The sequence below is a fragment of the Micromesistius poutassou genome (assembly GCF_964030765.1).
Source record: "Micromesistius poutassou genome assembly, chromosome: 13".
NCBI lineage: Eukaryota > Metazoa > Chordata > Actinopteri > Gadiformes > Gadidae > Micromesistius > Micromesistius poutassou.
This window is the reverse complement of record NC_140283.1, coordinates 7,421,631-7,444,673: the sequence shown is the minus strand read 5'-3', so window position 1 is coordinate 7,444,673 and position 23,043 is coordinate 7,421,631. Positions and strand designations below refer to the sequence as shown.

At 39.7% G+C, this 23,043-nt stretch overlaps 1 protein-coding gene across 1 annotated transcript; it reads left to right on the top strand.

Annotated features, from left to right (window-relative positions):
- The first annotated feature begins 1,264 nt into the window (after positions 1–1,264).
- chka (choline kinase alpha) lies at positions 1,265–21,877 on the top strand. The gene is made up of 12 exons (XM_084477529.1): positions 1,265–1,698; positions 2,056–2,164; positions 4,417–4,467; positions 7,326–7,439; positions 9,937–10,070; positions 10,202–10,306; positions 11,129–11,187; positions 15,467–15,545; positions 17,476–17,584; positions 17,904–18,010; positions 19,312–19,393; positions 19,552–21,877. The coding sequence occupies exons 1-12, from the start codon at positions 1,460–1,462 to the stop codon at positions 19,609–19,611; spliced, it is 1,248 nt and encodes a 415-aa protein (XP_084333655.1). The 5' UTR covers positions 1,265–1,459; the 3' UTR covers positions 19,612–21,877.
- Positions 21,878–23,043: the final 1,166 nt, after the last annotated feature.

Here is a 23,043-nt window from a genome sequence, read left to right as displayed (position 1 = left end):
TATCGTATTTAGTTTTAAGAAAGATACAAAATGTACAGAACATGCTTATCATTTATGCATTATCACTGTTTATGTAATTGTGAGAATGTGAACTTTGAGTAGGCCTATTGATTTAAAAAAAAAAAGCTAAATGTTTTTTTTAATGATTTATTACGCAAAGCAAAACAGCCCATTTTTCCAAAACTCTTCTTGCAAAGTGCATAATTTTAAACAGGTAAAAAGCTCATGATGCAGTCTGGGGGCTTTAATTAGGCTAATTGCGGAAGACCTAAGCTGCTGCGAAGTCAGGCAGAGACGACTTTCTGCCTGTCGACTTTCTGGTTTCTGCCCTCTTTCTCCTTCGATGGAACTACATATAATGATATATAGTGATATGTATATATATCTCAAAGTAGCATGGTTCAATAAGGATATGCCAGCCTTAACTGAATGATGTTATCAACATGCTGATCTGCTCAAAGGTGGAAAACATCGGTCAAATACCCTGTCTCCCATTGTAAAATATCCCTGTAATGCTAATTTTAATTAACAAAGATGAAGCTGTTACCTCGTACCTCGTAACTGTTAGGAGGTATTTTTGTCTTTGCGTGGGTTTCAACTATCAGAACTATGGAGAAAAATATTTCTCTATTTAGTTTTCTTGGGGATTGAATCGGACGAAAAAATGACACTAGGGCTATTGCTTAAGAAAAAATGACTTAAATCCAAGTTAAAGTATAAAAAGGCTTATATTAATCAACCGAACCGAAAGATAACAGTACCTGAGTGTTCATACCAGCAGGGGGCATGAGAGGTAGGCCTATGACTTGTAAAATGCGTGAATTTTAGATTACAGTTTATATAGGCCTACTTAAAACTCTTTCACCTGCATCGTTCGAAGAAAATGTGATCTTGGTTTGGCCTAACCAGAAGAACTGAGGAGATTGTATGCTCTCGGTTCTTCATAACTGAGAAAAAACATATTTGCTTTTTAAATGGGCCGATGTAAAATGTAATTTAAGACAGGCTTTGTATATAGCCAAACGTGCCTTCTGTCAAAAAGATAGAAGAGAAGATCCAAGTCTACCTGATGGAATCACGGTGTATGGGAGTGACCTCGTTTTGTTTTGGCCCCTGAGTTGGGCGTTAGTGCCCGCTGGGCTGTGCCTTGCGCCAACCAATGAGAGAATGGAATGGGCGTGGCCGGGTGACGAAAACACTAACCTGCTTGAAAAACGACGTCTGCGCGGAGTCTCAGTCATTCAAGCCAGAAGCTTCTTTGGATTGTTCTCACCAAAACCTGACTGCTTATAGAGATAAACATCGCCAGTTCAAATAAAATAATTAATTCGCAGTGTTCTACCTTATTCTGTCAAGAGATCTGCTGCTCGTTACGCAAATAAAAACGCTAGACGATCGCCTCCATAAATAGTAGATCATTTATTTTATCCATTCAGGGAGCTAAACAATTTCGTTGAAAATGAAGACAAAATTCATTAACGGGGTTTCTTCCTCTCCTTCAATGTCCCTGGGTCTTCTGGTCACCGAGAGTGCCTTGCATGTCCAACCAGAATCCGAAGAAAACTGTAAAGAGGTTATCATCCGCCCAGACCAGCCTGATTCAGAGACCAAACGAAAGGCGTATCTCTGGTGCAAAGAATTTCTACACGGAGCATGGAGGTCGGTATCTGAGGACGATTTTGAAATCACCATCCTAAGGTAGGCCTACGCCTATTTATTTACCCAAAATATTCTTAACAATGTGCATCCCTGTTGTAGATGGTTTATTATATTCATCTGTTTCGGCTGTTTAGTTATGTATTTATTTATTTATTTACGTAATAGGCCTTCAAATAAGCTTATCTTTCCGTTACCCACCAGCCTGTAATTATTCCCTAAGAAGCTTTAGATAGGAATAGCTTTTAGCGTTTTGAGGGTAAACAATGTAAACCCAATTTAGGTTGTTAACGTTTTTACGTTAAATGAATATAGTATTCGGTCGTTCAAATGACGATTCATTTCTTTGAGAAATCTCCATACTCTTCGTGTTTGACTTCCTTCTCATGTGTCCACCAGGGGTGGTCTGAGCAACAAGCTCTTCCTCTGTGCGCTCCCCGACCGTCTGGACAGTGTTGGGGATGAACCAAGAAGCGTTCTTCTGCGCCTCTATGGGGCCATTTTGCAGGTGTGTTTCGAGAAAGCATAATGTCATGTGAACGTTAAACGTGTTATTAATGGTCTAATTTCAATGTAGCCTGCTTCTCATACACTTTAACATGACAATGGTTAGTGTTTATTATGTTTGAAATGTTTTGCGTGTCTGTGTATTTGATCGACAGTTGGTTTTAAGGCAACATGGCTAGTTGGAAGGTATATTCCTTTCCAACAGATAATAACATTAAATATCTGTACAATGAACTGAATTGGGGTAAAGGTATTTATTTATACAAGTCCAAATAAACAAATACAATTGCATAATTCCTGTGTGATGTTGAATCACCAGAAGTTGTGTTTTGTGTGTGTGTGTGTGTGTGTGTGTCTGGTTGTGTGTGTGTGTGTGTGTGTGTGTGTGTGTGTGTGTGTGCGTGCCTGTGTATTTTTGTGTGCGTGCTCATGCAAGACAGTGCGGGTATGTCAGCATTATTTTGCGTGTGCCTGTATGTGGTGCTGTAGGTATGTATATAAGAGTGACTGTGAGCGTACACACATAAGTGTGCACGCATGTTGGCCATTGTTGTGTGCAGTGATGTACCCCTATGGCTGTACATGCATGTGTTCTTTGCCGTAGGCTTCCCAAAGGAGCGTGCCTTGAGCACTCTTGTTCCCAGGTGAACCCACCAATCCAACACGGTACAGTATGAGATTCATGAAATCTCAGCCTTTTATAACGGGGTAGCTTAACATAATACCGAAAACATAACCCGAGCCATCGTTCTGGGAACGTAAACACAGAATGGTGAAATACTGTGCGTGTCTGCACGGACTGACCTCTCCAGTCGTCTTGTTTTCTTGCCCTAAACCCGTGGCTAGAGGGCTCAGCTAAATGTAAAAAAAAAATGTCCCAGAAAGGACTAGCCACATGAAATGCTGAGAAAGCTAATTCGGTCTAGAGGACGTAGATATCTAGCGTGATAGTAATTATCTAGTAGTAAATATTTTTTCCTTTTGCCATATAGACATCATTTTCCTCTTTAAGTGAATACACTTATCATTCACAATGCTGACACACCATTATTTATCTCAGGAGAGGACGTGGCCAGTATTCAGAGCTCCAATCTGTTAGCCCCTAGATCCACACCAGGCCTGACAGATTATGATGAGCTCATGTTAACAACACCTGCTTAAGAGTTATCAAATCACGATTGATTTGTCTGCTAGCGACTATGGGACTGAAGGAGGACTTTGTAACCTTTTCACCAAACCTGTGAAAACCACTATTTCACAAATGTCAACAATTTTAGACTATCAATAGCAACACATTCTGTATCAGCTGATGGTCACATGATGATATGTTGAAGAAGAGCTAGAGCGTTTGTTTATTCTATTGCTATAGTCTGCATGCTGTGACGTAAGTGGTAAATAAACAACAAATAAAGTCCCTTTAAAGTCTAAAACTTATATATATATATATATATATATATATATATATATATATATATATATGGGGTTTGGTAAACATGAACTGTTTACCTTGTATTTTAAGAAAGTGCACTGTGGTTTATTTGGTAGTTATGCAAACACCCAAGCTCCTGTTATGTCCTCAAGTCTACTCTAATTGCTAGTGGATGTAAAGAGGGATGAAAGGGGTTGAAAGAGGGATGTGTTCACAATGACACTCTCTGGAAAATATGTTTGAATATGATAATAAACAGTGGTAAACTTTACGCGACAACCGTTCAAACAACAATGAGATTTGAACCTCAAAATGGAGGAACCAACTGCAATAAAGGGAACTGCAACCAACATTGCAACAAAGATGGCAACTCTTGGCTGACTAGTGTTAGATTAGTAGAAAACACAAAAAAACACAACATATATATAAAACTATATTTATATAGTTATACATATATATATAGTTATATATATACTGTAGTTATATTAAAATGTCTGATTGCCAGTTCTTTGCAGAAATCATCAAATCTGCTATATCTTTGTATACAAAGTAATAAGTAAGTAATAATAAGCTGTTTGTATGTATCCTCTGTCTGCCTGTATATTTCTATCTCATTACCTCTCTTGCACCTTCGCTCCCTCTTTCTAACTGTTGCACTGCACAGTTAGCAAGGTGGTCCTCGACCAAAAATGTATTTTGCCCTGATATGTTTGGTAATCTCATTCAGTTGAGTTATATAGCAGGAATTGTTAGTAGTTTTTAAAATATGATATAATAGATCACTTTATTTATCGATAGCTTTTCCCCTTTTATTTTGTTCATAGATGTCCTGTAATAAAGGTGATTCCCAACGGTCAAACAAAGAAAGCCTCCAAGTAAGTAACTCATGGTAAAACTGTGAATGATGGTTTTCAAATCATGTTTCAAGGCCCCTACAGTCTCAGTGTGTTCCTATTTGTTCCTGCCTGGGTTTTCTCTTCTTTCCTATAGGGCTAAAGCCCATATGGGTCAGATTACCAAGGCCGGCTTTGGTTTCCTGGCTTTGTTGTGTGAACCCAAGAGGCAGCTGTAATTTTAAAGAACTTCCAGGAATTACCGAACTTCAGATCAGCCTTTTTTTCCTCTCCAGTTTTGATTGTAAACAAATGCATATCTCCATCTCTAGAACTTAAAATAATATAAAATGTGGATTCTGTAGTTTCTTTAAAAAATAAAATCCACTTGCTATGTCGCTATAATGTTAGTTAGACTTCGCATGCACAGCCTGTCAATTTGAATACCTCCAGAAAGCTTTTGTCCATCCACTTTTTTTTTCTCCCAAGTCATGTGATCCTTAACCCAGGGTTATTGTGAGCGGTGACTTGCACTGCCACATCATGTGAGCGATGAGCTCATCAGACAGCCATTGTTAGCTTTTTTGCATTATTTAACAGCTCACATTTCCTAATCAAGTGTCACTGTATTCACTTGCTCTGTAGAGCTTAGAGGAAACAAGCTCAAGCACTGTGTGCCATCTTCAGGTTGTGATTCTAAATAGATTGAGGGAGCACAATAGCAGATGTTCGCGAAATCATTTATTAGTAGATGATTAACCTTTAAATGTTGACTAATACCTGGATACAAGGGGTGAGTCAAAGCAAGCCAAGAAGGTCAGAGTTGCTTAAGTTTACTGTAGGTAGCAGTTTCCGTTTACAACATTGCAACACACAGTAAATGTGCTTCCTGTGTGGAGCCAAGGAACCCCTTTCTTATGGGTGGGGGGGGGGGGGGGGGGGTATTCTTGCGATTGGCTAAGCAAGGTTGCATACATCAATAATAGAGGTTTAAAACAGAAAGAGGCTGGGTTCATTATATACAGTAACTTTTGTATCAAAGAAGGGCTGAGATACAAACATATTATTTGGCAATTATGATAATATATGCAACACATGATGCATTATTATATGTATATAAATATATATAGTTTATGTTTATATATATGTCTGGTACACAAGATGACTTCTAAATGATCAATTTAGGTTGATCCTGGACCATCATGTATTCAATGTGACAGCCACTCTCTGCTACTGACGTTAATTTTAACTTTAACTTTCGTCCTGCAGAAGGGTTTACACATCTGTTCAACTCCACAGTGGAACACAGGTCTTTCTGAAGTATGTTTGTAAGCAGGAGCGGATTTACAATAAGCAATCAGCAAATGTTGTGTAACACTGTGGATATAGTTCCATGGCAGTGTTCATCTTGTTCAAGCTGTCTGAAAGACAAGCTCAACTTCCACAGCGGCAGGGAGTGTGGTGGTGGTGGTGGTGGTGGTAACAACTTGTTTTCTTTTAACGGTGTGCAGAAAGCTATCGGGCTGCTAAGCCATTGTTTCCCTCCCAGAGCTAGCTTCCTGGAGCACTGCCAGCATGCAGCGCATTCCCTGGCTCGTAGCCAAGAAAATAGTACGCAGAGACCTTAAACTGGGTCTCTCGAATACTTGTATCAAGGCAGGCATTTTTTCTCCACTTCAGGGGAAGGTGTAATCTAATAACACCTGCCTTAGCCTGAATGACTTAGCCGTAGTTTCTTGGGGAGAAAACAGTATGCATGATGAACGATTCACAAATGTATTTTTTGATTTATATATAAATGACTCTCTTCTCACAAATACATTTCAATACACACACAAATGGATATCAGTATGTATAAATGTAAAATAAATCCATAAACAAAAATAAGTTCCACAAATATATGAATTCAAAAAATATTTGCAATTTTCATAAAAAATGTATTTGGATGTTGTTACATTTATATACAAACTGTTAAAGTTGAATTTACAAGACACTTTTAATTTGTGAACTTATTTGCATTTGTGTGTGAACTGGTCTGTATTTATATGTGGATTTTTGAGACTCCTGACGTGGCTGGATTCACAAATGCATTTTTTTCAACAAGGAACTCTCTGTAGCCAATCAGATGCCTCCCTCGTTTTCAGCCAATCACATGACTGCAGCCGACCTCTGAAGAATAAGTCCCGCCTCTGAGCCTCCCGGTTCCCTCGGTCAAATGTCTATGGGAAATAACATGGGGTTTTTGAATGATCGTACATTACAAACTCTGTATGGGGCGAAGAAGTACACGCTGCATCACGTTTTGAACTACACACTTTTTCCATCTAGTTTCGACTGGGTTTTTGGATTGTCTGTGCCGTTAAAGTAGCATTAATAATCGTTTATCCAATCCAAAAACTGTGGGACTGCAGTCATGTGATTGGCTGAAAACGAGGGAGGCATCTGATTGGCTACCGAGAGTTCCTTGTTGAAAAAAATCCACATATAAATACAGACCAGTTCACACACAAATGCAAACAAGTTCACGAATGAAAAGCGTCTTGTAAATTTGAGTTGAACAGTTTGCATATAAATGTCCAAAAAAACAAGACACATTTGTGTGTGGATCAGAAATGTGTTTGTGAAACCTATTTTTGTTAATGGATTTATTTTACATTTATACATACTGATATCCATTTGTGTGTGCATTGAAATGTATTTGTGAGAAGAGAGTCATTTATATATAAATCACAAAATACATTTGTGAATCCTTCTCTGTGAATTCATTATTAATGAGTTATGATTATTTTCATATCTTCTTGCCACTTTTAGGGCTCACGACAGTTCCCTAGACAGTTCGCCCTTTGATGGACTTAAACTAATTGTGTGTGTGTGTGTTTGTGTTGTTTTTTTGTTTTCAGGGGGCAGAGGCCATGGTGCTGGAGAGTGTCATGTTTGCCATCTTGGCGGAGAGAGAGTTGGGTCCCAAACTCTATGGAATTTTCCCCACAGGTCGTCTGGAGCAGTATGTCCCGGTAGGTTTACAGTTTACATTACATACAATGTTTGTCTGTCTGCTTGTACTTGCTTATGTCTAGATCTTCTTCTGCCAACCCTCACCCGCCCCTCCCACCCACACACACAATGCCTAATGTTAAGGTTGAGGTTATCCTTTAAGTTGAATGTAGGACCATATGACATAATCGTCAGCCGGATAGGGATCCTGCTGATGATTATGTCTCATGGTTTAAAAGACTAGGCTTGTTTCTGTTTGTGTTACCTGTTTCCCTACAGATCAACGATGTGATCAGTGATCAGTGTTTAGTGGAAATTAATTAAACCGGTCGTATGCCGACTCCTCCGGCTGCTCTGCCGGCGGAGCAGTCCGCATACGACCGAGAGGTCGGAACAATGGAGCGTCAGAGAAATTGACCGTTCGCCAGAGTTTGATTGACAGGCAATCTGATCAATCAGAACGCTCCTATTATCGAGTAGTTAATGTCCTCCATTTTGTCCGACATCTCTCCGACATACCGGCCGGGGCTATCAGCAGTGTTAACTCAGCTGCTCAGTGTTTACTTCGTTAGAAACTTCTAGATATTATTTTTTAATTCAGAGCTCAATATGGTAAAACGGTGTTGTCATGGAACCTGCAACACTGACAGCAGATATAGTGACCGAGTTGCCAACGTCTTTTTTTTCCCTTTCCCGAAGCCAACTAGGAACATTGAAAAATGTTTACGGTGGATAAAGTCGGTCATTATGCGTGACACAGCCTGCGATAAGTACGACCAAGGATAGAGGGTGTTCAGCACACACCAACAGTGAGTTTAAGCTCATGTAAAACGTAGTCCTATACAGTTACCCTTGTTGACACTTGCAGTGTGAGTCCACCAGTCTCCTCTCTTTTAAGTCGACCTCGAAATTGACAATATGACGAGAGGCAGATTTCCGTTGGCTGGGATAAACTTCTCCCTTAACGCTGATTGTGCCTATAATGTTATGTAGCCAAAATAAATTATCTGAAAGTTCATGCTTCAGTCAGGATTCACACTTTCATTTATTCTGACAATTTAGATTTGTTATATTTCAATATAATAAATTATCTAACAATGTAAACAAATTAAGTAAAGAGTTAGCAGCAACATGACCGTTAGTCTTGGTAATAGATAGCTATTTACCTGTACTATTTTTGTATATTATGATGCTATGTACATAAGATCCAGATATGAAGGCATAAGCCTTTTGTTTTTTCTTTAAAGAAATGCTTCCTTCGAGATAAGTCGTCTGGTATATCGCCTAAATTCCCAACTTCCCAACTTCCATCTTCACGTTACAAGCCAGCTGATGTCGGACTTGACAGCAGAACCCGCCCCCGAGACAGGGGGGCGTGGCTAGAACGCTCCTGGCGAACGGTCAATTATATGGACCCGAAGTGAACTGACAGCTGTCTGCTGAAACATTGTTTTCTCCTCCATGTCGCGTTTCAATCTGGACTTCAGAGAGTCAAAGCCAGTCAAAGTTAATTTCCCCCAATTCCTTTTGCCCATGGGCGAGATAAACCCGACTAGGAGTCTTTACTTCTTGTGGAAGTACCAGAGAGTCGGAGAACCCGACGCAGTCTGTAAGATTCATAATATCAGAGAATACCCCCGTCAGTTCGGCCGCGGCGCAATGAATTAATAAAGATCGTAGTTATTTTACAACCTCGTTGATGAGCAACATTTAGAAAAACATGGACTTTTAATTCAGCCTTGGGTTAAATCTAAGCGTAGTGTGTACTGAATGCACGTTGATGATGATACACTCCTTATAGGGGGTAACTACATTGGCACGACACCGGCTTCCTCCATCTTCTACGCCAGCTTTTTAAATAAATCGCCGACCCAAAGTTAGTTGACAGCTCTCTACTGAAAACATCTTTCTCCCACCGGAGCAGCCCCTCCGCCGCCCGTCCATATACGGCATTCCCCGCCGCATCGCAAGGAATGAATAAAGATCGTAAACACGTCGGGAGAAAAAAACATTTATTTTGACAGATGTGCCCGAAGTTACTACTTTACAACCTCGTTGATGACCCACATTTATAAAACATGTACTTTTAATTCAGCCTTGGGTGAAATGGAAGCGTAGTGTCCGTGTGCTTCCACCTTTAATGAATGCATGCCATGGGCGCTCCCGCGGCCGGGACACAATTCTTATAGGGGGTAACTACATTCACCGGCTTCCTCCATCTTCTGTGTCACCTTTTAAAATAAATCGCCGTTTCTCGTTATCCCTTATCCGACGGCGGCGACAACAACAACAACAACAACAAGACTATCGTCTCCTTCTACTTCCGGCTCATGGCCCCGGGATCAACGCACTGATTTATAACCACTGATTTATAACCTGTCCACCTACAAGAAATATTTAGATTTTCAAATTAGGCCGTCTGAGTTTTTAGCAAAGCAAAAAGCATAAGCTGTCCAAGGGTGGTTTGGTTATTTGTTCACAATTTATCCTTAATAAAAATCTCTCCATGAGCAACAGAGTCGTAAACTTGAGACTTGCGAGCTGGGAGATCCCAACATCTCAGCTGAGGTGGCCCAGAAGATGGCCGCGTTTCATGCCATGCGAATGCCCTTCAACAAGGAGCCAAAGTGGCTTTTTGGGACAATGGAAAAGTAAGCTGTTACAGTTATTCGTCAGTTGTTCTTTAGGACTTTGTTTTTAGCTTTTATTATCTTGCTGTACTTTGAGCAAAAAAAGAAGTTTGTGTAAGTGTGTCACTGATTGAAACATGATGAACCACCAGGTACCTGAACCAGATTATGAGGATGGCCATCACCAGGGAATCACACTTGTGCCTCTTTAACCGCCTGGCCAGCTACAACCTGCCTCAGGAGATGGATGTGCTCAAGTATGATTACACACACACACACACACACACACACACACACACACACACACACACACACACATACTCCCTTTCTCTACTTAATCTTTCCATGTGCTTTCATAAATCCATACATGCCAATGATATGAAACTTGGTAATCACCAGTAAATCACCAAAGAGTTTTTATGGTGGATGTGGTTTTCTTGAAAAGCACCATAATGTTTTAATCCTGACCTGTTGTTTACAAAAGCCCTGAAGGACAATGTATATGGCATTGCTATAAAATGACAAATAGTATATGGTGTCTAAGGAAGTTAGTGTTAATGATTGACTCTGTTAAGACCTCATTAACACATTACCATACCACAACTTACATCATCTTATTCACTGAAGTTGTTAAAAGATGCAGTAGAGGTTTTAAGAATGAGTAAGCCATGCAAGTTTAACAATTGACCAGAAACAAGTCATTTAACAAGATAAGGGGAATGGAAAAAAACCATTTCATTCATGCTCCCTCTCCTTGGTCTCCTACTGTCCTGAATAATTAGATGCTGACTGTTGTTTCTGTTCAGGCGTATGGTAGCTTGTTTTGGTATGTTAAAGGTTAGGTAAAGGTTAAGGTAATGAAGTATTCACTACTACATTGGAATGAGTGTCAAAAGTTGTTCATCTACGGCAGTAAAGCTTTCAATTTGTATTGCATTTACAAAAACCTTGGTGTTTCACTTTCGGAAAACACTGATCTACCCGGAAGTTACACTGAGCACAAAAGCGTCACAGAGTCGCCTTTTGACCTGTCCCTTTGACCTGTTCCACCTATTTGTTTGTTGTGTGTTTGTGCACAGGTCACTACTTGAATCCACCAACTCCCCTGTAGTGTTCTGCCACAACGACTGCCAAGAAGGTAGGAGATCCACCATTGTCAACCAGCTGAGGGGAAACCAAGCATTCAATCAGTTAGATATATATCAGTGGCGGCTGGTGGTTTTTAAAGTGAGGGAGGAAGGACTGCATGCTTGCTTGCCATTGACCGGCTTGCACTGTTAGTGGCGTATGATGGCATAAGTATGTGAGAATCAAGTTGTTTTAGGGTGTTTTGGTGAAGTACAAAATAGCAGGGAGGGATAATTATGTGAATAAAATTGATACAAATCCACCAGTGGCAGCATTGTACTTTGAAAGCTGGTAGGCAGCATGTCTTCTACTAAAAGGGCAGAAGGAAAGGATGCAAAGCCAATTTGTCAAATCAGGCCTACTCTTGATTTGTAAAACTAAATAAAATTAAAGCTGCAAGCAGCATTTTACAGTGCCTAAGCATAAGCCGACCAATAAACTATTCTGGAGTTTCTAACCATATAGATTTGCATAGCTGTTTCTATTAGCGATAGTTGTAACACATTGGGTTGGGGAGGTCGAAGTTTAAAATATCAACAAGAACAAGCGAAAACATATCATTGTGGGCTAAATTGGCAATGGCTGGGGCAGAATGGTTCTCTGCTTACTAAGAGCAACCAACCTGTCTGTCAGGAATCCTGAAGTAATACCTTTGGCAAATGAAATCATAGGTGGAATGTAAAGGTACTTCTTTGGAAGCTACCATCAACCGTCCCTTGGAACCATTTCCTTGTCACACCTTAAAAAGAACATAACTGACAGTTATGGAATAGCCTCAGCTTAGATCTGGTGATAGTTCTTTCATGACTGTAAGTCAAATGGCTGAGGAGTTATGAGTCTTTAAAGTTTTCAATTAATTGCTGTAGCACCCCCTATGGTCCTATATGGATGAACCATATGGATTTAGCCAGGTTAACCTTGACCTATGCTTCTTTAAGTACACCAAGTTTGTGTGATGATTGACTCAAGTTAACCCCGCCTTTAGTCACCTAACATTGAGCGTAGGATTTTCAGTTAATTGTTATAGCGCAATGATGATGATGATTGCTTTAAGTTAACCTTGCTTTTTGGCATTAAGTTAATTTTGGATGATTTTGAGCCTCTGGCGGCCATGTTGTTTTGTCAATCAACTTCATTTTACTTGAGCAGTTGGAACTTTGGTCCCCAACAGCCACTAAGTTGGTCCCACTCAAATCAAACATTCCGTCTATGAACTGTGGTCATTTTAGTCAGTGGCCACGCCCATCTCGATGCCACATCCTAATTGAAAATATGTTGACTTTATCTTGTTTAGAATTTGATTCTGAACAACTTTTGTATTGAACTCAAGATCATAGGAGTCAATTTTGATGTTGATATAAGGATTTAAGTCTTTACACGTTTTAAACCCTTTTTAGAAGTCAATGGCTCCTGGGTGCTTTAATCTTTATTGTACAGACTTCGAGCAGTTTAGGCTGTGTAAGTCAAACGTGGCGGAATAATAATAATAAAACTAACGATTACAATAGGTTGCCTTTGCACTTTGTGCTTGGCACCCTAATAATTAAAGCTGCAAGCAGCATTCAAGCCGACCAATAAACCATTAAGACCCTGACAGGTCATTAAAACCCTGACGCAGACCATGGCTGATAGACCATTAAGACCGTGACGCAGACCATGAAGAGTTTACAACCCTGGAATAGCCTTAGCTTGGATCTGGTGATGGGCGAACAAACTTTCATGACTGTACGTCAAAAAACCTAGGATCCTTAGGGAATTGAGTGTTTTTAACAAAGTTCAAAATAGTCGCAAATCTATCCAAATAAACTCATAGGTTCTTGAGGCATATTTGTTCAGCATGAGGATATGCATGTGTGAACAAAGTTTCATGTCTGTAAGTAAAAACGAGTTTACGAGATATGCTTGTTCAAAGTTTGTATTTTTGGACTGTTGCTATAGCGCCACCTTTGGGCCAATCAGTGTAATATTTGCTGTCTGTTAATCTTGAGTCAACCTCTACAGTTGTAGTAAGTTTCATAAAAAGCGTGCTAGTGGTTTAGGCTGTGTAAGTCAAACGTGGCGGAATAATAATAATAAAACTAACGATTACATTAGGTTGCCTTCGCACTTTGTGTTTGGCACCCTAAAAATCTGGGCCTATCATTGGGCCTATTTTTGCCCTCAATGACTGAAGCTAGTGGTTGTAATTTGGCTATGTTTATTTTCAGCTACAATTGTTTTAAGAAAAATGAAGACACAAGACCAAAAGTGATGCAATTTAAAATGCATCATGCTCTGAATCATTCACTAACATCCTTTCCACAATATTAAACAGAACGGTCAGAGTAACGAACAATTAAAAGAACAACATAACATAATAACATAATTTCACAACTATTGACATGGGCTGTAAGCCTAACATTGTTTGAGGCAAATGTGGATGTTAATGGATGTTTCAGAATGTTGGTCATGGTGTTAAGCCAAATAAGATTGAGGGACTTAATTTATAGATCAAGTCAATCCTCCTTGCTGTTTGTGTTGCAAAGATATCAGTGACCTGGTCATACCAAACAGGATATTTTTTAAGTGATTTCAGAATAACGGTGTGTGTAACTCGTAACGTTTTCGCCACCCTTTCAGACGGCTTGGTAACCCAACGGAGGAGTGTCGAAAAATAGGTAGACTCAGCGCGTTTATTTCGGCTGACTTTTGGCGGTGGAAACGCCAATATAACGAACCGAACCGCACCGCTCGGTGCAAACGCCATTATAGGCGAACAGAGCCGCACTGTACCGCAACGAACAGTAGCGCACCGCTCGGTGGAAACAAGGCATACGAGCGGGTTTGGTGGTTCTCGTAGCCTAGTGACTTGAGGGGATAAACCCTCCCTCCGGGCTGCTCCACAGCCAGAGCTCCTGCTTATTGGTTCATAGAGCATTTGTGAATAGACCTCTGAAGAATAAGTCCCGCCTCCAAGGCTCCCGGTTCCCTCGGTCAAATGTCTATGGGAAATAACATGGGGTTTTTGAATGATCGTACATAACAAACTCTATAGGTGGCGAAGAAGTAAAAGCTGCATCACATTTTGAACTTCACACTTTCTCCATCTAGTTTCCACTGGGGTTTTGGATTGTTGGTGCCGTTAAAGTAGTAAACGATTATTAATGCTAACCGGGAGCTAGTTCCAATCTGCGCAGACTTCATACGTCATACTTGTTAGGGAGGAGGGAGTGCTCGCAACCAGTCACAACCTACCATGATGGTCATTTCACGCGTGATTTCAGTGGTCTATAAAACTTATTCGCTGGCGAGGTTCAGCCTCTTTTCTCCGTGACTTGACTTTTTGGTTCGACCGTGATAAGAGTTTGTTGGCTGTTATTGAGATTTTGATCGATTTCACACTTATTCTTCAGAGGTCTATAGATGTTGACGCGATTCAGATCCCTTAGCTAGTCCCACCCACTCAGAGGAGGACTTTCCTCCTCTCTCCCATTGACGGCAGTAGTTCCCGAGAAATTAATGGGAGTCAATGGAGGCTGAGGGAGGAACCTCCTCCCCAAAGTAATATTCAATAGGCGATAGGGGGTGCTAATATCCCTTTACCCAGGGAAACGAACATTACATATACAAAGGCATTAAAGTAGTCATATTTAAGGGCATTAATTAATTACAGTAGTCTGGGCAATCTACACTTTTTATTCTCAACAATGTTAAGGAGGATCTTCCTCCCTCTCCTCACTGGAGAAGCCTCCACTGATATATATATATATATATATATATATATATATATATATATATATATCTCAAATAATTTGTGCCATTTTAACTATACAAATATTAAAAAATAAAGCGCTAAAAAACAACTGAAACCAGAACAGTCTAAGAATTTGTGCAATTTTTACTTTTCAAATATTAAAAACTAAACTAATTATTTTTAATTATTATTTGTATTATTTTTATTATTTTATGACAAAGTAGTTGAGGCTGCAGGCGTGTGTTGCTTAGGTGGTCGCCTAAGCTGTAGAGTGCTTTGGGAAACCCTGATATACTGTATATATATATATACAGTATGCAGAACGTGCATTGACTTTCGCTGCATGCTACATCATGTGGTCAAATTTGTATCAATTCTATGTATTATACTTAGTACATCGTATAGTGAGGATGTTGTACCACTGCATTTCAGTAAATGCTATTTTACAGTAGGAGTGACTGATGACATGCTGTAATACTACTTTGTAACTGGCATGTCCTTGTGTTATTTCACTATCTTGTGTAATGTTTAACGTGTAAACCTCTTGCGCTTTCAGGTAACATTCTACTGCTGAATACATCACTGGACCAGAAGTTGATGCTCATTGACTTTGAATACAGCAGCTACAATTACAGGTAGCGCTTCTACCATTACTACTGCTAGTACTACTACTACTACTGCTACCAGGGTTTCCCGCAGAAAATGTGTTATTTAAGGTGGTGGGTTTTGCCCTCAGACTGGGGGGGTGGAAACAACTTTGTCAAAAATAACAACAGACAAAGAATTTGTGCAATTTTAAGTTTTAAAATATTAAAATCTAAAGATTATTATTATTATTCATTTGTTTACGACGTAGTTAAGGCGGCAGTTGTGTGGTGCTTAGGCAGCCGCCTAAGCTGTAAAGTGCTGTGGGAAACCCTGGCTACTATTATTACTACCACTACTACTACTGTTACTAGGCTACTATAACTAGACTTCTACTACTAGACTACTACTACCAATTGCCTCTGACTATTACCAATTAAATGTATTAATAATAATACATTTAATTGGTATAGCGCTTTTTAGTCCGTATTGGCAGCTGAATATGCATTACAGATATTAAAATCTTAAATGAAAAAATATTATATTATATTATATTATTGTAATATTATAAATAGTCCCTAAAACCAAACCAATTAAAGGAAACAGAGCTTGGGAATCATCACTGTCATCTCCAGGGACCTCAAAGACCCGTATTGAGACATACAACTTTGGTGATGCGTCAACCTTCACCTCAAGTATCTTCTACCCTTTATTGTTAGACTTTGTACAGTTCTCATATACAGTATAATCTTGGACCCTCCAGAGACCAAACTGTACTGCATTGTTAGCCATCTACCCTTTAACAACATCAAAGTGTCCAAAATCTGTCCATGGCTGAGTAAAACAAAGGAAATGCGCATTTTCCCTGAAATCCCTGACAGGGTTTCCTTGTTAAGTCAGAATGTTGTGACCACACAGGCCAGAATTATCTGAGAGTGTGTGTGTGTGTGTGTGCGTGTTGCCTCCCTGTATGTGTGTGTCATGGCCCCTGGTGTCCTGTTCTGTTGCTTTTTAGTTCACTTTTCATTGGGGTCAGGCCACAGCCTTAGGGGGAACATTCCCCATAAGCTCTATTTCTAATTTGTTTGTGAAAATTGCTACAAAATACAATTACAACAATACTCTTACAATGTTGATCTGACTCACTCTCTTATTGAGAAATAATAGACTAGAGAGAGAGAGAGAGCGAGAGAGAGTGAGAGAGAGAGAGAGAGAGCGTTACCTAGATACAGAGCCACAACAAGAGATAGTGAGAAGAGGATAACCATGGGGCCAGCAGAAGGCCCTGTTTCCCATAGGCATACATAATTCACAGCCCCTTCCCTGTGTTTAAACATTCATGGGGGGCTGTTATGTAACTGGTATCTGGCTGAGCAGATTGGAAATGGAAAAATAGGCGATGTATGCAGACCTATCCCCCGGTCAATCTGTCAACTAGTCAGAGCTAAAAAAAAAGTTATCCGTTTGAGTTCTGCCTTTATTCACCCAGCTAAAGAAGTATTGTGTTCTACTCCTGTGTATTCACAAACATGCCCATTCATGTTGGTGGTCTTTTTGCGGGAGGGGTTTGCATCTGTTCGTCTCTGTTATGGGAAAATATAGCTCACGTTGTCCTTGCTTTCCAACTGCCCCCTCCCCCCACACACATGCACGCGAGCGCGAGCACACAGAAACACACACACGAGCACACACACACACACACACACACACACGCATGCGAACACACACGCATGCGAGCACACACACACACACACACACGCACACAAGCACATGAGCACACACACACACACACACACACACACACACACACACACACACACACACATTCCCAACCGGCCACACCTATTCTTGAATACAGGCCCCTGCCTTTATTTTAGTCAGTTTTCCTATTGAATGCAAATAAGGCTAACACTAATGTGTCCACTGTGTGTTAAATGCCTTTGATATTTTTCAACCCTTGCCCTCTCTTGTGCTTTGCAGGGGATTTGACATTGGAAACCATTTCTGTGAGTGGATGTACGACTACAACTGTGACACGTTTCCCTTCTTCAAAGTGAATGCTGAGAATTATCCTTCTAAAGCTCAACAGGTAGGAATAGAAAATAAAACACAGCTATCGCAAACCATCACCAAAAAGCATCAAAAAGACATTGACATCTTCAGTTTACTTAGTTTAGACCTAGTCTCACTCTTAATTCACACCAATTCTCTGACCTGGAGAATCAATCTCAAAACAGTTTGTTTTGTAAATTGAAGTGACTATAGATACTGATGTTCAAAAAGCAACCAGAAAACATTATTCCTAATACAATTTACTATCCACCCACATACACACGCACATGCACAGGCACAAAAGCACACAGTGTCTGGTATGCCAGTGGGATGAACTCCGTTTATGCCGTCCACAGCTGCATTTCATTGAGAGTTACATGAGGGAGTCAGACGGCGGGTTCAGCGACCTGGACGACGCGGCTCGGGAGAAGCTGATGGAGGAGCTCTACGTGGAGGTCAACAGGTGAGGAGAGGTCACGGGGCGGATCCCCAACCCTGTCCTGTGTTAAGGTCAAAGGGCGTTTGTGTGAGTGTAGTGGAGTGGTGTAGTGTGCGTGGGTATATGCTGTGATCCATCATCATGTAAAATTACCGACGCTCCTCAAAAATACAATGTGTTTGAGACTGAAATATGTTTGTTCACCAACTATAAGTGGTTGCCGTGGGGTAGGGCGAGTTCCACCGCGTTCAACAGGTTTTACAATAATGACCACCCGCCCTGAACATCCCAATATCAAAGCTGAAAGTGAAATTCATAGCAGCGTAGAGATGCGGTCGTGCTGTATTAGAAGAATGACACGTATCAATAGCAGTGTATGTCGTTTGAACGTCGTCCTACTTGTTATTCTATGATTAATTGTTTGATTGATTAATTGCTTCTTTATGGATGCATTTATATAGGTCTTAGTGGGCCCCTAATACAGTATTTGAAGACGTTCCAAGAAATTCAGCCTTGGTGCAGAATTACAGCCACTATGAGCCAGTCCCACAATGAGCTCTCCACAAACGTGCTGTTTTTTAGAGGTGGGTCAAGGTGGAGGGTGGGGGTGTGGCCCTGAGCAGCTTGCAGCCACGGTACCATGTGCTAGTGTTTACAGTGGATGTATTGTAATGGCTCGGATTCATAATATCATCCGGAGGCGCACACAGAGAACCCGACGCAGTCTAGTCTTTTCACCAAATGGGAGCTTTACGCAAGCTTGTGTTATTGTGAACGGTTATCCAAATAACAAAGAAGTGTACAACCCTTGCGTTACAGTGTGTGTATTCAAACTTGCACATGTGGTGCTCGCACGGTCGTAGCTCATTGTGTAATTGGCGGGCCAAATTCTCTGGGCGGGCAAAGCAGAGAAAGCAGAGAGATAAACTAGCCCTTTATGACAAAACCAAATTCCAAATCGGTGTGTCTGAGCTTTCATGTTTTCAAAGGTGGAGCAGGATACCTAGTGCTCGTTTTACACCTAACGCCATTTCTAGCCACTGGGGGACCATAGGCAGGCTAGGGGAACTCATATTAATGTTAGAAAACCTCATGAAGTGAAATGTTCATGCCATGGGACCTTTAATACCAGCAAGAATGTCTTGGTAGGCTAATTGAATATTAGACACATGGCATTGTAGGTTTACTTAGCTTCTATGTTTTTATTTATTTACAAAAACCGCCATATACCCTGAAGAAGAAAAGTCTATGATACTGTTGTTGCGTTTGGGAGTTCCATTGTACCATGAGACTATTTAGAGAGCTTATGTGTGTTTGTACCCTAGGTTCGCCTTGGCGTCCCACTTCTTCTGGGGGTTGTGGGCTTTCATCCAGTCCCGAATCTCCACCATTGAGTTTGGATACATGGTAAGTTACCATGGTTTTTGGTTGTTTCCATTTTTTTATTTGTTGTATTACTCTGATTATCAAATATCCTGATGATTAGGGTAAAAGAGTATGTAGCTTAAACGATTGCAATTGCCGTCGTAAAACACTCACAAACTGTATATTTCAATGCATTGCAGGAGTATGCTTTGGCCAGATTTGATGCCTTTTTCGAGCAGAAGAAGATTTGGGGCATCTAACTAGAGGCAACTCACTAACTCCTCCAGTGATGGTGACGGAGGAGGCTGGTGCTGTCACCTATCCCCTAGCTGGGGGACGAGGCAGTGCACAGTGCACCGCTTCCTGAAACTAAACGCAGTGCAGCAAATACCGGTGGCCATCTTATGCTAGCTTTCATGATAGACCAGAGGAATGCGGTTGTCTTCTGTTATTGTTTAGGACACATGCTCACATGCTTCAGATGCATGCTGGGCCGTAGAGCAAGCATGTGTGGCAGCTCTCTGTTACATGTACATTCCCAGTTGTAAATGTTAACATTGTATCAATGTGTAGCAATCTATCATTACCATATGGAAATGATACTGTGGTAAAGAACCGAGCCATGAACCTTTTGCGGTAAAACCTTGCTTACTAAAGAAACAAGGAACTAACTTCATATATTATATATATATATATATATATATATATACATCTAGATATTTTCCAATGTGCCAGTTATCTGGTTGAGCCCTCTATTATTGAAAGGCAGATTTTCACCCAACAAGGTTTAATTGTGACTTCATTAATACCTTGGATGAGTGCATACACTACCAGCTGTGTAGTCCTCCTGCATACGTCAGTATTTCTCCTGACTCTGACTCAGTTAGGCAGGTCAGGTCAGGGCAATTGAGGGGATACAGTTGAACGCTGGATTTTCCTGTCATGTGAATTAAGTTAATTGCTACTTTTCGTTGCCATCTTTGGGCTGATTGTAATTGTGTCAAAACATGTTTCTGTACTACTGTAACTTACTTTAAACATCCTGTTTACACAATCAGCATCTTAACCTTCCTGTGAATATTATGTTATCTTCAAGGTTTCTCACATTTTGTAGTTCTTTCTCATTGACATCATTTAGACCAACGTGCAGTGGTGTATTTAAGAGGTAGGTGAAAATATGCCATGATACAGCATGGTTTTTGATGTGATGCAGTGTTTTAAGGTCTGTGAAGTTGACGGAATCAAGCTTTAGCAGTTTTATTTGCTACGGTTATTAATGGAATTAAAACAAGCTAGTTAACCATATGCTCTATGTTATAAGTGCATTACAGAAATCTTATCAAACAAGGACAAAACTAATCATGCCCTTATATAATGGTTTCATTAGGGAAACAAAGAGCAAACTGCGTAAAAAAGGAATAACAACATTAACAATATCATGAGGAACAGCAATTCTATGAATATATACCCTTCAAACCTATCCCATTGTCAATATTGTCTGAGCATGTGACTAATGCAAATCAAAACATCACAAACTGGAACGATACTCCCTGTTATTGTTGTAACGTCTTCCCAAAGACATTAAACATGTCACTGTGTGTTTGTGTGGGTATGTGTGTTAAAATGCACATGTAGTGATGTCACTGAGATGACCCTTACCTTCAAGCACAACACAAAACTGTACGTTTAGATTTCTAATGTTTATTTTTTGCTGTGGTGGTGTGTCTTTAAAATTGAATGTATGTGTACTGTCAGACCTTTTGGATGGTTTACATTGTGAGCACTTGAGGATGGGAAGGCGTAGAGGGGTAGGCCTAGAGGAGTGTAGAGTGTGTACACATCACTGGTCCACTGCCCCACCAACCCGTCCACATTGAGCACTTCGCACACGTGGCACTCAGCAAGGCTATAGCATCGTAGCTTTGAGGCAACCGACGTATTCTTTATTTCTGACGTTACTCCTTTATCCATACTTTTCTTCAGATAATAATTTTTTATTTTCTTGTCTGCATTCCACATGAATATTGTTAACTAGATATTTTCTTAACAATGTTTCAAACATAGTTTTTACATTGCTGTAGATTTCCATGTAAATTCTATTCCATATCCATGTCAGTTTTCAAGTTTTGTAGATCCATGTATATTGTTATAAAGAAAATTAAATATACTTTCAATGGTATGCACCTTTCAGATAAGAATATTGCAAACCTTAATCATGTTTTTTTTTTACTAAAACTGTCATTGCAATTGTGTACGATGTTGAGGACCACATTCAGAAAAGATGTCTTGGCATTCTATGGAAGATGTGATTTGATTTGTTACTCTTATACAAGCATAGAGCCTATTGTAACTTTCAAATCCATATAAACTGATTGAACCTAATATCCTAACTGGTAATGTTATAGATTGATATGAATGCAGCTTTAATGTATAAATATATACTCTTTAAATATACACACTTACAGAGGGAAAATTATGCACTTTGCAAGAAGAGTTGTGGTAAAATGGGCTGTTTTGCTTTGCCTAATAAATCATTACAAAAAACATTTGCCATTTTTTTTATCAATACTCAAATTTCACATTCTCACACAGTTACTTAAACAGTGATAATACATAAATGATAAGCATGTTCTGTACAATTTGTACCTTTCTTAAAACTAAATACCATAATCATCTCACTTTGCATTCAGTGTATACATTAGTTTACCTGAACCTTTTTAACATTTTCACGTAGAGCAATGTCACTAGCTCTACTTAAAAAAATTAATTAAAATCTATCAATGCATATAATCAATCAAACAATCCATATTTATTCCGGACACAACGATGGTTCATAGTAGAAAAATGCATACAAAGACATACAGACATAAAATTATAAATATTGAAATATCCTTCCATTGAATGAATCAAGAAACCCAAAATGTAGTCAATGCTGTGAATATGATAGTGATTATGTACTGTCAAAGTATACTTTTGAACGATGTGGACATAAAGTGTTGCAAAGTACAACACGGTACACAACAATAAATACAGTAATGGTAAAGAAAAACCTCCAATGTAAAACAATGGTACAAAATGAAAAAAGAGCAACTCCATGTCCTCTCAAGGGTACAGAGAGGTCCACATTCACTGGCCAAGCAATAGCATTGCACTTTTTGTATTGTTAGAATTCTAAATCAATATTGGGTCAAGATACAGTATCAGATATAATATAATTATCATTGATAAAGATATATATATAGCCTATCAATTATAAATTATATGAAATCACATGATAAAAGCACAATGAGACCGCTGTTTGCATCAGATGTTTTGCGAGACATTTCCTCTTTTTTACCGCTAACATACCAGGAGGTCAGCAGAAGCTTCAGGGGAACCAATCAAGTGGGCTCTGCATTCCACGGGGGGGGAGAGCTTCTCGCACGCACTTCAAGGCAGATTTTAAAAGAGCAGAAAAGTTGAGAGGTCTGTTTAAAAGCAATCGAGAAAGACCATATAGACTGAAGGGATTATTCACAAGACCTGGAGTGTCATGAAAATATTGATTTGGACGTGTTGACTAAGGCCTAGGCCTTAAAAGCCTTTTTTTTAATTTATTATTCAGGCAATATGGAATTATCTGTTATCTATCTATCTGTCTAGACCATGAGGTTAAACACTTTCTCTATTGTGGTTTTATTCCTTTAAAACAC

Coding starts and splice junctions, on each gene's coding strand:
- chka (XM_084477529.1), top strand. CDS start 1,460: ATGAAGACAAAATTCATTAACGGGGTTTCTTCCTCTCCTTCAATGTCC. Junction 11,188..15,466: donor CCACAACGACTGCCAAGAAG/GTAGGAGATCCA, acceptor TTGCGCTTTCAG/GTAACATTCTACTGCTGAAT. Junction 19,394..19,551: donor CCATTGAGTTTGGATACATG/GTAAGTTACCAT, acceptor AATGCATTGCAG/GAGTATGCTTTGGCCAGATT.